At 21.1% G+C, this 14,380-nt stretch overlaps 6 protein-coding genes across 6 annotated transcripts; 5 read left to right on the forward strand and 1 right to left on the reverse strand.

Annotated features, from left to right (window-relative positions):
- Window positions 1–175: 175 nt before the first annotated feature.
- PBANKA_0820100 (PPPDE peptidase, putative) lies at window positions 176–1,036 on the reverse strand (the record flags this gene model as incomplete). Its single annotated transcript, XM_034564369.1, has 2 exons — window positions 176–840; window positions 970–1,036. The coding sequence occupies 2 exons, from the start codon at window positions 1,034–1,036 to the stop codon at window positions 176–178; spliced, it is 732 nt and encodes a 243-aa protein (XP_034421173.1).
- Window positions 1,037–3,772: 2,736 nt separating this feature from the next.
- On the forward strand, window positions 3,773–4,693 carry PBANKA_0820200 (thioredoxin-like protein 1, putative; the record flags this gene model as incomplete). Its single annotated transcript, XM_034564370.1, has 3 exons — window positions 3,773–3,887; window positions 4,004–4,149; window positions 4,334–4,693. The coding sequence occupies 3 exons, from the start codon at window positions 3,773–3,775 to the stop codon at window positions 4,691–4,693; spliced, it is 621 nt and encodes a 206-aa protein (XP_034421174.1).
- Window positions 4,694–5,878: 1,185 nt separating this feature from the next.
- Window positions 5,879–7,645, forward strand: PBANKA_0820300 (protein disulfide isomerase, putative; the record flags this gene model as incomplete). The annotated part of the gene is made up of 3 exons (XM_034564371.1): window positions 5,879–6,784; window positions 6,893–7,406; window positions 7,536–7,645. The coding sequence occupies 3 exons, from the start codon at window positions 5,879–5,881 to the stop codon at window positions 7,643–7,645; spliced, it is 1,530 nt and encodes a 509-aa protein (XP_034421175.1).
- A 918-nt stretch (window positions 7,646–8,563) lies between these two features.
- Window positions 8,564–10,027, forward strand: PBANKA_0820400 (major facilitator superfamily domain-containing protein, putative; the record flags this gene model as incomplete). Its single annotated transcript, XM_034564372.1, has 1 exon — window positions 8,564–10,027. The coding sequence occupies one exon, from the start codon at window positions 8,564–8,566 to the stop codon at window positions 10,025–10,027; it is 1,464 nt and encodes a 487-aa protein (XP_034421176.1).
- A 698-nt stretch (window positions 10,028–10,725) lies between these two features.
- PBANKA_0820500 (dolichyl-diphosphooligosaccharide--protein glycosyltransferase subunit WBP1, putative) lies at window positions 10,726–12,282 on the forward strand (the record flags this gene model as incomplete). Its single annotated transcript, XM_034564373.1, has 1 exon — window positions 10,726–12,282. The coding sequence occupies one exon, from the start codon at window positions 10,726–10,728 to the stop codon at window positions 12,280–12,282; it is 1,557 nt and encodes a 518-aa protein (XP_034421177.1).
- A 751-nt stretch (window positions 12,283–13,033) lies between these two features.
- PBANKA_0820600 (pyridoxal phosphate homeostasis protein, putative) lies at window positions 13,034–13,762 on the forward strand (the record flags this gene model as incomplete). Its single annotated transcript, XM_034564375.1, has 1 exon — window positions 13,034–13,762. The coding sequence occupies one exon, from the start codon at window positions 13,034–13,036 to the stop codon at window positions 13,760–13,762; it is 729 nt and encodes a 242-aa protein (XP_034421178.1).
- Window positions 13,763–14,380: the final 618 nt, after the last annotated feature.

A 14,380-nucleotide genomic window follows, 5' to 3' on the forward strand; every position in this document is an offset into this window, starting at 1 on the left:
TCTTTTATGAGCAGTTTGGAAATTTTTATGGATATAAAAATGTGTTGAAATTTAATTCTGTATAAATATATTTTTCTTTAAAAAAATGGCAAAAAAAAATTGATTGCGTGTCTGCGTTCATTAAGAACTTACGATTTATTGTGCATATCAATTCAAATGTTATTTTAACTTTTATTTATGGAAAAGAAAACCCGTCAGTTGTGCTTAACGAATATAATGTATTATATGTGTTTGTGCTAAAATCGTTGAAACATTTTTCATATTTTGAACTTTTTGTCGATCCTGTTAATATGTTTGGGTTACAATACATATTTGGTGATATAATCGGGTTATAGGGAATAATATATGAAGGTTGGTGAATAAAATTGTGATTTGTATCTTCATTTATTTTATTTTGATACAATATTGTTTTTTTTTTAATTATATTTTTATTTTTTTTAAGTATTGATTTTGATAATCTTAAAGCACATATATACATATTTTTATCATCTTTTGTTATATCCATAGTATTAATAGATCCGCACATTGCTACATTTTTAAAGTTCCCAAAGAACTTACCTAATCTTGAATAAATCATAAAACTATGTAATAACCTTTTTCCGCATAATAGTTCAAATAAATCATCACAAAAATGATTACAATTTTTGTATATAAAATTATATGTATTAGGTCTATATATTTTTCCAAGAACATTTAAAATTTCAGAAAATTCATAATATGTTAACTTCATAGATTCTAATTCATAACTTTTACTATACCGTCCTATTCCTGATCTTTTTGGTTTGCTTGTTATTATACCATCCATTGAAAATGTATATTCGTTTCCAAAAACCTCAATTCCTTTCAGAGAAATATGGAAATATGTACATATATATATATATATATATATATATATATATATACTAAAAATTCATTTTAATTTTAAAACTTTTATATACACACAAATAATTCATAGTTTTATATATTTACCTGTGTGGCGAACATTTTTCAAGAAAAAAGGGACATCCAAAATATATGTATGTAAATAGATACTCATTTATTATTCTGATATATAAAGTGAATATTCTCCACTATATTGTTATAATTACTAATTTGATATAGTATTTTTTCAACCTTGACAATTTTTAAGGAAAAATAAGTGCTTTATTACTAATAAAATGAACAAACAATTTATCATGAAATGAGACACTAAAATATTATTGTTTTTGAATAGCACTGTATTTCGTGATATATACTATACCGACAAAGTATGTAGATAGATATATGAAAGCTGTATATTCGTATATATTTAATTGTTTAATTGTTTAATTGTTTAATTGTTTATTAACCTTTATCTCACCTATGGTTTGCTTTCCCCCTAATGATTAACGTTAACTAATATTTTTTTTATTAGGTGTGCATTTTTTTCATCGTTAAAAATATTTAAGACGATGGGAAAAAGAAAATGAAATATAAACAAAAAAGAAGCTATAATTATATTTACATATAACATATATATTACAAACAATAATAGAGATAACGCTTCTATAAAATATAATGCATTCGTAATAATGTTACATGCATAATATATGGCTATCGAAAAAAATAAAAAGAACTAATCTATTTCGTTTTAATTTCTCTATTTATATAAAATATTTACAATTAAAAAAAATTAACTAAATAAAAACAATATAATTTATATCATTATACATGATTTTTAAATTAAATCGAATATATAGTCTTGTGAAAACCGATCTTACCTTCAAAAAAATTTACACACACACATAATGTACAAAAGAAAATTTTTCTTTTTTTTTGTGAATCACTATAATATAACATTAATTTTGGAAATTTTTTCATTTACACAAAAACCTTTAACTATAAAATTTAAAAACAACATAAAAATTAGAATAATGGGAATTAAAAGTTGTATTAATATGTTGTAAAAATAAAAACGATTAATTTTAAATTTCTAGGGATAAAACTAGTTTTTTATTTAAATATTAACTGTTTATGGAAGATTCATGAACTTTTTTTTTGTCCTTACGTTATGAAGATGTTTCGGATATATATATATATATATATTTTATAAGCGCGCATTAGCCAATTCTTTAAATTAAAATTTATCAATAATATATATACCAATTATAATAATAGCAACTAATATAACTTATAATGACCATATATATATATACATACATACATTATCTATATTTTTAATTTATAATTCTTAGAATTAATACACAAAAAAATATTATAATAATAAAATGTGAACAAAAAAATATGTGAAACTATATATTTCCTAGAAATTAAAATACCCACTGCATTATTAGCTATAGAAAAATTATAATGAAGGAAAAAAAAGAAAAAAAAATATAGTAAATTAGTTTGCTCTTCCCAATTTTATTGGATAATATATGTACGCTCTAACATTTTTCAACTTTTTGGCCTTCATATAATATATATTTATAATTCCTTATACCAATTTTCCCCTTTATTGTTAAACATTATTATAGGGTGTATTTTTATATGGCAATTTCAGACCTTTCGATTATACTTAAAAGCAAGCGTGCTCTAATAATTAGTAAATATATATCATAAACAAAAAGATCAACGCGACTTATGAAATTTGATAAACCTATAGAACAACATACAACCAAACTTTTGATATATTTCTCTTTAAAATGCATAATTTTTTAATATCTCCATTATAATTTTTTTTGAAAAAAGAGACAATTTTGGCAATACAATTATATATAATGGGTAATTAATATGCAAGTATTATATGTATATGATAGACATTTAATTTGTAATATAATTTTTTTAACTACAAATGATTCTTATATCATATAATATTTTCCAGAAATAGATAAATTATTGTCCTATCATGAGAAAAAAAACACACAATTCCTTATAATTACAACTAAAGAATGAATAAATTTTTAAATTCTTTAAAAAGTTTGTTATGTCTTAAAATTCACATATAGATATATTAAAAAATAAATTTGCTAATTTTTTGTGAGCAGACCTATATGAAAAAACATTTATATATAGAAATTTTTATGCACACAATTGTAATTATTATATACATTTTGTATTATTATCAATAAATATTAAGGATGTGTTAAGTGTATTATGGATGGCTACTTAAATCTTATAATAACAATTTTTTTAATTCTGTACGAGATAGCTTTTTTTAGCTAAATTGTTTATATGAATAAATATAATTATTTTGTCGAAATAGAAAGTTATTTAACCTGATTTGTTCATAATTTATTATTCTCTTTATATATTTTTTAGTAAAAAATTATTAACAAATTGATTGTTGTGACATACAATAGGTTAATATGGCTAGTAGGCAAATAACCAAATAAAATAATAACATTTTATATATCTATAAATACAGAAAATAATGCAACTTAAATAAATTATTTATGAACATAATAGTTTAAATGGTTAACAAATCAGTATTTTTTTAATAGACACTTAAGAGAAAAAAAAGTTAATAAATTAGTAAAAAAAAATTACATTTATATTATATTTTAAAAATATATTTAAAAAATAAAATAAATAATGAAACGATAAATTATGTTATTAATTTGAAAATTTATATCGATCTTTTAACTTTTTTTTCCTTCATAAAATTATTTCGTTGTAACTCTTTGTTAAATATTGCTTTAATAATAACCACACTTTTTTTGCTTTTTTTATTTTTTTCGACTTTTTCAACAAAAGTTAATTTTTTCTCTCTTAAATTTAATTATTATATATTTATTTTTTGTGTGTATACAAAATGTCTTGTGCTAATTTTAATTCCCCATATCAAGCAGAAAAGCGAAGAACAGCTGAAAATGCAGACAATCAAAATTTGGAGTCTATAAAGAAACCTATTGATTATTCAGATATGGGTAAATAACATTTATATAATAATATTTACTTATTTCACATATTAATTATATATGAATAATTGTTTTGTGTCCTTTTTGAATAATTATATGTATATATAATTTTTTTTGATATACAGACCTTATTCTTTTTCCTGAGGGATCATTAAAAAATATAAATAACACAGTTGTAAATGAGAAACATTTAGTTGGTAAATCAGTTGCTTTATTTTTTTCAAATGGAAGTGATCCAAAATGTAGAGCATTTTTGCCATTTTTGCAACAGGTTATATCTCATTGTGCTATATTCAATATATTTACGCATTAACATAAATACACATTTTGAATATTCCCAATTAAAACTAAGCAAAAAAAAATTTGCATGTGTTTATTCACAATACGCATGCTCATGCATGTATGTATAATATGTTTACATACTAATATATAAACACATTTTTTTTTATCTGTAGTATTATAAAACAATAAACGAAGCAGGATCTAGTCAAAAAATAGAAATTATATTTGTAAGTGTTGATACTGATAGAGCATCATTTGAAGACCATAAAAAACATATGCCTTGGCTATATATTGATGTTGCTGACCCTTTAACAGATATATTAAAAAAACACTTTAGAGTTATGAATGCATATGAAGTTCCTTTTTATGGATCAGGCCCAAGAAGCGATGTCCCATGCTTAGTCGTTATCGGAAGTGATGGAAGAGAAGCACAACTTTTACATGTTTGCAGTGGACGAGAAGAAGGAGAAAAGGGTGTACTAAGATGGGATTTCAGAAATAATATTTATTCTTTAAATAAAAAAGGTTTATAATCAGACATAATTTTGTTCATAATTTTTCTATTTCACAAAATATATTAAAAAAAAATAATGATAAAATATATATTCTTTACGAATTTATAAAAAAATGATATTTATTTCTACTTTTTTATATCATAATGATTAAGAAAACATATTACACATGGGTATATATGTAACATTTCAAATATGGTTACTATTTTTTATATAACTTTTTACATATTTGCCAATGTGGAGAACGTTTTTATTTTATACTTTGCTAATATTAATTTTTAATTCTATTTTATCCTTATATTATTCTATTTTTTTTTTTGGGGGGGGGGGTCAGTATTATATTAAAATATTTCTAATTAAAACTTATACAAAATCCATCGTTTGATATATAGGATGTTAAAGACAAAAAAAACATTAGAAAATATAAACTAATGCTAAAAGAATACATAAATAATGCTATATTTTGAATAATTAATGTAAAAAAATAGTATGATAAAATAAAATTTGATAGTTATGCTTTCTTTATACGGTCATTCAAATAATGGGGATGAAATAAAGTATAAGGTTTTAATTACTTATGTATTTTTTTTGTTAGCCAAATAATATTAAGATATGATGTTTGAAAGAAATATTTGAATAATAAAATATTAAAAAGATATCAAAACAAAAAACCCATTTTAATGATGGGTATTAAAAAAAAGAATAGGATGATTTGAAAACAAATAAAATATGGTATACATATAATAAAAAAGGAAACCTAAAAATAAAAAAAAATGAATAAGAGTAAAAAAATAAGAATAATGATATGCATGAATATGTGTATACGTTTTTCCGCATAAGAGAATTCACGAATACGTGCATGTGCGATTGTATTGGGTATTTTGAAGTAAATTTTTTTTTCTACATTTTTTTATTGCAATATTTAAAAAAAAATGAAGTGTTAGTTTTTAATTTGATGGCTGCTTAGGATATTCGATATAAAGTGTACACTAAAACAAATGTAAGAATATATTATAAATAATAATTCTTAAGATTTATTTATGCATATTTTAATAAGAGAAAAAAGGAATAAAAAATAATTAAATAAATAAATTGATTACACACATGCAATAATATTTTTAGATAATTACTGTAATCGAAGTTATCAATACCGAATATAAATATAATGATGTACTAAAATCTGAATCTTATGTTACAAATTAAAAAATGGGAAACTATACTTATATATATATTTTTTTCATAATTGTTTTTTTTTTCACCCCTGAACTTTTTAAATGTTCAATATGGGAGGGTGTAAGTGATGATTTCGCAAAAAAAGTAAATCATTTAACCCATGATATGGAATTACAAATATATAGTCAGCATACACAATATTGTGTTGTATTATTTTGTAATCATAATGAAATAAAATGTAAAGGTGTATATAAAGAATTTGTTGGCGCTGCAAATGCAATCGATAAAGGGGATGTGGTTTTTGTTTATGTCGATACTGTAAAATTAGCAAAAACTGCTGATAATTTTGAAATTAAAAATGTGCCTAAAATATTAATTTTTCGAGATTATGATCCTGAAAAAGGATATACATTTCATAAAAAATATACAAAGGAAAATATAATTGAATGGCTAAATGCACTGCCTATGCCATCAGTAGAGGTTATGGATCTTGGAGATGTCGATAAATATGTAGAAATTAACAAAAAAAAAGGATTTGCATCTATTATTGCATATTGTACTAAAGAGTCGAAAAATCCTGATAAATTTGTTCATTTTGGTGAAACAAATAAAATACCAAATCTAGCAATCGGCCTAACATATATAGATAATGATGAAGAATCTCGAATTGAAATTACAAATGGGCCCGGTTCTACAATACCAGATGATTCTATTAAATATAAAGATATTTATAAACCTACAAATAATATATGGACATCTGATTCTATTTGGAATTTTACTAATAATTACATGAATCAATTTCCTATTATCATTAATTATACTAGAAAATTAATGCATCCATTAAAGGATGAAATATATCTTTATATTTACAATGAATTTGGTGAATATTCAGATAGTACTTATGTTGAAGTTTATGGAGTTATTCAAAAATATAACAAGGTATTTATTTCAAATTAAATAGTAGATTATTCTCTTGTTTTCACATTATTTTATTCTTGATTTTTTTTTGTTTTTTCACACTATTTTATTTTGTTTCTTCTTCACCAGATAAAATTTGTTTTCCCAAGGAAAGAAGAATTCACTGAAATGTTTGGACTTGAAGAAACAAACAAATATATTTGTATAATGGATTATACTGATTCAAATATCGATAGTGCTTATGTATTATTAAGACCTCGTAAATTTGTACAAAAACTTGAAGAAAATATAAAATCTGAAACAGTGGAAAATTTTATTGAAAATTTTTATAATAATAAACTTACTCAATTTCGAAAATCTGAAAAACCAGTTAAAAGATTACATAAACAAAATTATCAAATATTATGTTCAAATAATTTTGAATCTTATGTTTTAGATCCAAATAAATTAGTTTTAGTATTTTATCATGTCCATGGTTGTAAAGAATGTAAGCCTTTGTTTTCTTTTTGGGAAAAAGTTTCGAATTATTTTCATTTAGAATACCCCAAAGAAGATATTTTAGTTGCAACTATGGATGCAAAATTAAATGACATGATTGATACATCTTTTAAGATGTACCCTAGTATTGGAATTTACCCAAAAGGTAAAATTAGAAATAAGAATAAATATAAATATGAAAAATTAAGAGAGTATTTATGATTATACAATTGTTATTACTTAATTTGGGTTATCTTTTATTTTTTTATGAATTTTTTTATTGTGAATATTATAGGAGTAGACAAAATAAAGAGAAGAACACATATCATGTTTCCCATAAAATTAGAAACACTAATTGATGTGACTGAAGAAATATTAGAAGGAGAAGAAAATTCTGATTTATAATTTTTTTCAATTAATTCATAGGATATTTAAGAAAATAATTTACATACATATATATATATATATATATATAATGCATATTATGTGCGCAGTCTTTGAGTAATAATCTAGCCATTATTATTATTTTTTTTTTTTTTTTGAAATAAAGATGTCAATTTCAAAAAAAAGTAAAGATGTATGGTGTATAAATGACACAATTAATAAGACAAAAGATATATGAGCTTATTTTTATTTAATTAAAATTTTATATGCATTAAATTGATTTTTTTTATGAATTAAAAAAACTCAATATGCATGCATTTTATGAAAAAATAATTATTAACAAATTTGATATTGATATATTTGTTCTCTTTTTCTATCTCCTTTAGTTACTTATTTTTTGGTGTACAATTATTATATGTTTTATTACTTTTTTATATAAGCAATGTGTATAATTATAAATATCCTATTTTTCGTAAAAGCGCGTTGTTTATTTTATTCACTTTTTATTCATATATATATTTATATAATTAACTTGTAAACATATATATTTATGAGTATACAGTTGATGTCGTTTTATATTTTCACTATTTTGCCATATTTTATTTTATACTTTCCCTTTTTAATTGTGCAAATATTATATATCTTAAAACATTTTAAAAAAAAAACATAAGAACGTTTTGCCAATAAATTATTGTCATGAAAATTGGAGAAATTATTTTTAACTGAGCACAATTGAAGACAACATTAAACAAGCTTTATCAAAAATTTATGAAATTTCATAAAACATTTTTCGAAACAAATTTTACAACATATACCAACCTCACATAAACATACACATTTGAATAAATTCAAGTCTAAATTTAGATTCTAATTTCTTTGAACAATTGATATATCGTTTTTTTTTTTTTTTGTTATTTTTTTCCAATATTTTTATAAAAAATGATGTACCTTACGAAAATAGTCAGTAATGCCTGTCTGGCAATAATAAATTTTGGATTATGCTTATCCTTAACAAGTTTATCAAGAAAAATGCTGATAAAAGGTTATAATATATGCCCAGAAGGATATAGAGGATGTGATAAAGAGAAATGGTATTTTAGTACTTTTTATTTTACATTATATATGAGTGGTTTTTTAGGATGTTTTATTTCCCTTTTTTTCAGAAATGTAAATAGAAAAAAATTTATGCAAGCAATACATTATTTATATATAATTGGAAGTTTATTTACAATCTATTATGAACCACATGTGATATTATTTTTATTTTCCCAAGCTTTTTTTGGATTAGCAATTGGATGCTCAATTGTTATAGTTTGTTTTTATATTTTTGAATATTCCCCAAAAGAGCATCAAAATTATTATGGATTTACAATACAAACATTTTTTTCAATTGGATTATTAATTAGTTATTTATTTGGAGTTATATATGAGCATGTGGATTTTAATAAATCCACATCATATTGGATCTTAATGATATTACAAAAATTACATATGCTTATGCCACTTATTTTTAGTGTTATATCAATTTTATTACTAAAATTTGTATTTACTATGGACACACCATTACATTTATATAAATCACAAAAATATGATAAATTCGAAGAAATAAAAAAAAAGATAAGTAAAAATGGAATAGACGAAAAACATGAATATCATTCAAATGAAAAGAATAATGAAATTAATATTATATTGAATGATTTAACTTTTATTGATTTGTTTAAAGATACAAAATTAAGAAAAAAATGTATTATAGGATCTATTTTATGTTATTTATTTTGCTTTAGTGGCTGTACTATATTTTTTAATAATTTATTTTTATTTTATGAAGTATTTAAAACAAAAAAGGAGAGCGCAGCAGTTAGTATGATATTTATGTTTATATATTTTGTATTTACTATAATAACTACTAAATTGGCACATTATTATAATAATAAAAACAAATTAATCATTTTAGGTTTTATTTTACAACTAATTTCATCTTTTATAATGATGATATGTTCATTTTGTAATTTAACCCAAGTTATAAATAAGCTTATTATATCGATTAATATTATTTTATATATTGCTGGATTTTCTCTTGGATTTGGACATATTATATGGACACATATTTTCCATATTTTTTCAAAAGAATATAAAGTTGTTGGAGCCTTTTGTTCATATTATGCAATTTTTATTGGAGCATTTATTATGTCTACATTTTTAGAATTTACAAATACAAACAGATATTCATATTTATTTATTATATTCATTATATTTTCAATTATCTCAATAATATTTTTCAAATCCATATACCTTAAAAATTCTGAAAATAAAAAAAAAGAGGATCAAATCACAGAATCTCATGATCCAATTAACATTTCAGATACAATGGATACACCGAATATAAAAGAAGCAGAAATATAATAATTTTATAAAAAACAAATTATCGATTCTATATCCACATTTATATTTTTATATATTTTTCAATACATATACTCTCCTTATTTTTATGTGTAGACTTTATCATATTTTTTGTGCAACTTAGTATATTTATATATGCTTATATAATTTTTATTTGTTACCCAATTTGATATAATAAAAAATATATTATCGAACATTTTGTCAATTTATTAAAATTAAAAAATAATTAATAACAAATTATACATATATAATATGTGCTGAAGCAAAAAACATGACTTATTATTTAAAATTATTTTTTTATATATATGCATTGATGTGTTTACACATGAAGCATATGTAGGTTGGAATGTTTAATGCTCTATTAAAATATTATTTATAATACGACATCGTATGCTTTTTTTATTTTTATTTTTTTTTATAACACTAATTTATTTATTTGGGATAAAGGATAAAAATTATATTTTTTTCGCAAAGTGATAAATACGACTTTCTTTATAATAAATTATAAGTCGAAATGGGGAATCACTGAAAAAAAAATTGGAAAAAAGGGAGAAAATTGAAAAAATCGGAAAAAATTGAAAAAAACTGCGAGCTGTTTCATACTCGCGCACTTAATTCATTATTGTAACTTATTCTATTCATTTTATACTTTAACAATGTTTTTTGTTTTGTTTTATTTTATTAATTTTTTTACAAAATAAATGATGAAGAAAGTATTAAGAAATGCATTTTATTTTTTAGTTGTTTGCTTTTTTATAAATATAAAATTATATTCTTTTGAAAAAATTAAATTAAAGACAAATGATATAACAAATGAGTTACAATATGTACCAATTAAAAATAAGATAGAAAAATTTTATGATAAAAAATTAGTATTCATAACGAATATAAAAAATTATGAGCAAGTTTACAATAATTTTTTAAGAATATTTAAGGGAGAAAATAATAATAATAATTTTATTAAAAAGGTAGTATACATTGATGATAAAAATAAAAATGAAAAAGAATCTGAGATTTATAAAAAAGATAAAAATAATGAGAATAATTTATCAAATTACAACAAATCTGATAACAAAACCAATTATAAAAATTTGTTGAATCTATTTGATTATTCTTTATATGATGGATTAGTGATAATATTAGATGTTTTAAACGATCATTTTGTTCAAAATGTAGATATAAATTATATAAAATTGTTTATAGAAAAAAAAAAAGATATATTTTTAAGTCTAAACACTGTTATAGGAAAAAAAGCAATAAATTTTTTAAGGAAATTAAACATAAAAGTGTATGGTAATTATTCATATATTAATGATTATTTTAATAATATATTATTAAAAAATAAAATAAAGAAATTCAAAACAGATATGCATAAGGACAAACAATTACACACATTTTATACTAACAAATTAATAAAAAATACCCCAATAATAAAAAATGATGAAATAAATAATATATTATTTAAAGGAACTGGCCATATAATATTGTTAGAAAATAAATATTACCTAAATATATTAGGATGTACTAAAACATGTTTATTGTATGATCAAAGTCATAATATTTTAAAAAAAAAAAAACAAGGAGAAGAATTATCATTAATATCATCAATTCAATTAGAAAATAATTCGAGATTAATCTTTTCGTCTTCTTCAGAAATTTTCTCAGATATATTTTTTATTTTAAATAAACAAAATGAGACATTTACCAAAAATTTGGTTATGTGGAATTTTAAAATGAGTGGCATAATTCGATACAATAATTTTAAGATTTTTCATGATAAATATTATGAAAATAATACTGATAAATTAAAAAAAAAACACACATTTTTTATAAATGATTATTTTCATATGAGTATTGATTTTTATGAGCTAATAAACAACTATTGGGTACCATTTAAAAAAAACGACATCCAATTTAATTTGATTAAAATTGATATTATATATAGGAATTTTTTAGATAAGTATAGTTGTGATGATAATCCAACTTATTATAAAAAATTTAAATTACCAAACAAGCATGGAATATATAAATTACAAATATATTATTTAAGAAAGGGTTACAACATTTTAGATTTGGAATATTTTATACCAGTTCGAACATTATTACACTACGATAAAAACAAAAAAGTTAACTTTAAAAATTATCCGTTTTATTTATATATATATATATCTTTATTTTGTTTTTTTTTATTTGTGTTAATCATGTTATTTGACAATTCAGAATGCGAAGAAATAACAAACGATAAAAAAAATAAATAATTATTTCATTTAACTGTGAAACAACATGTGTTTTATTAATTTCCCTTTTTTGCATAATCTCATTTTTTTCTCGGATTTCATTTACATTCCTATAACTGCATATGTATATATTTATTTTTAATTATTTTTTTTATCTTTTGTTTTTGTGGAAGCATCATTTTCAATATACAAAATTATTTTGATTATGAAAAGCATATTTTATTTTTTAAACGATGTCATATAATATTTTCATTTCCTGTTTTAAACAAACAAAGAATAAAAACATCCAATATATAAACCAAATATATAAATCCAATATATAAACCCAATATATAAAACCAATATATAAATCCATTATATAAATCTAATATATAAACCCAATATATAATCCAATATATAATCCAATATATAATCCAATATATAATCCAATATATAATCCAATATATAATATATTTCCTCATTTTAAAGGATTAATTGGGCGCAAATTAAAATAATAAATACACCTTAAAAATTATAGTAGAATTTAATAGCTTAAATATATTGTAAATTAAAAAATATAATTTTACATTATTTTCGCAATAGCTAGCTGAATAGCTTAATATAAACAATTAATTATATTGAACTATTCTGAGACACAAGACTTATATAAAATTACAATAAATATTGATATAAAATAAAATAACATCAGAATTGTTTCTTTTAAGTATAGTAAGCTATCATATGTGCATACGAAATTTATATTAATTTTTTTCGAGCCACAAATTGAACAGAAATGAAACACATAAATAATATAAAAAATATTGAAAATAAAATCGAAAAAATTTGTCAAGACACTTGTCGAATTCCCCCGAAAATATTAATTGTGTCAAAATATGTAGGCCATGAAGAAATAAATAATATTCATTCTTATGAGAAAAAATATCATTTTGGAGAAAATAATTTTGATAGTCTAATAGAAAAATCACAAAAATTGCCTAATACTATAAAATGGCATTTTATAGGAAATATACAATCTAATAAATGTAAAAATATATTAAAAGTTCCAAATTTATATATGATTGAGTCATTAGATAAACAAAAAAAAGCAAGCCTTCTAAATAGCTATTTAAATACTATAAATGAAAATGAGGAAAATAATAATGATAATTTAAAAAAACTTCGTGTATTAGTACAAATTAAAACCACTGATGATCCAAACAAAACAGGAATGATGCATGATAATTATGAAGATATTGAAAATACTGTTTTATATATTATTAACAATTGCAACCTTTTAATATTTAAAGGTTTAATGACTATATCATCATTGGACATAAATAATAGGGAAAACTCATTTATTATTTTAAATGACATAAAAAATAAACTTTTAAATAATCAAACTATTAGTAACTATTTTCAAAATAAGAAATTCCATATGAGTATGGGTATGTCAGATGATTTGGAGCTTGCAATTAAAAATAATACAACGCAATTAAGGATTGGAAGGGCAATTTTTGGATAGTTTATTTTCATCACATTTTGCCTGTCATGTTAATATTTTTTTTGTATGACTAGCCATTTTCCGCTTTAAAATATGCACACATAAGATAAATTTACCTTAACGAAAAAATATTATTCGTTCTACAATTCCAATCGACTGTTGTTATAAGACATTTTATACTACTTTATATTTTTTCTAATTCCTTGTCTAGTATTTTTTTTGCTTTTCCTCTACACTTTATTATTAACATGTCGTAATTTTTTAAACTACTTACTATACCATTATTAAAATATTTTTTTCGCATTAAGAATGTTCTTTTATAAAACAGTTTTTTATGCTTGCTTTTCATTGAAGTTAAAAAAACGAACCAAATAACAAATATATTCATTTAAATGAAAAAATTTGTGATTTATACAAAAAAAATATTTTTCTTTTGCATTATCGTAAACAATTTGAAAATATATTTCAGAATGCAAAAGAGAAGAGAAAAAAATATATAAAAAAAAGTTATATTTAAAAATGGATATACAAATAACAATATTTTTAGAAGTATAACGGAGAAAAATTATAATGATATATCGAAATAAAATTGTATATATGTCTTATAAATAAATACACATTTATTATATATGCGTGTTA

Source organism: Plasmodium berghei (assembly GCF_900002375.2).
Source record: "Plasmodium berghei ANKA genome assembly, chromosome: 8".
Taxonomy (NCBI): domain Eukaryota; phylum Apicomplexa; class Aconoidasida; order Haemosporida; family Plasmodiidae; genus Plasmodium; species Plasmodium berghei.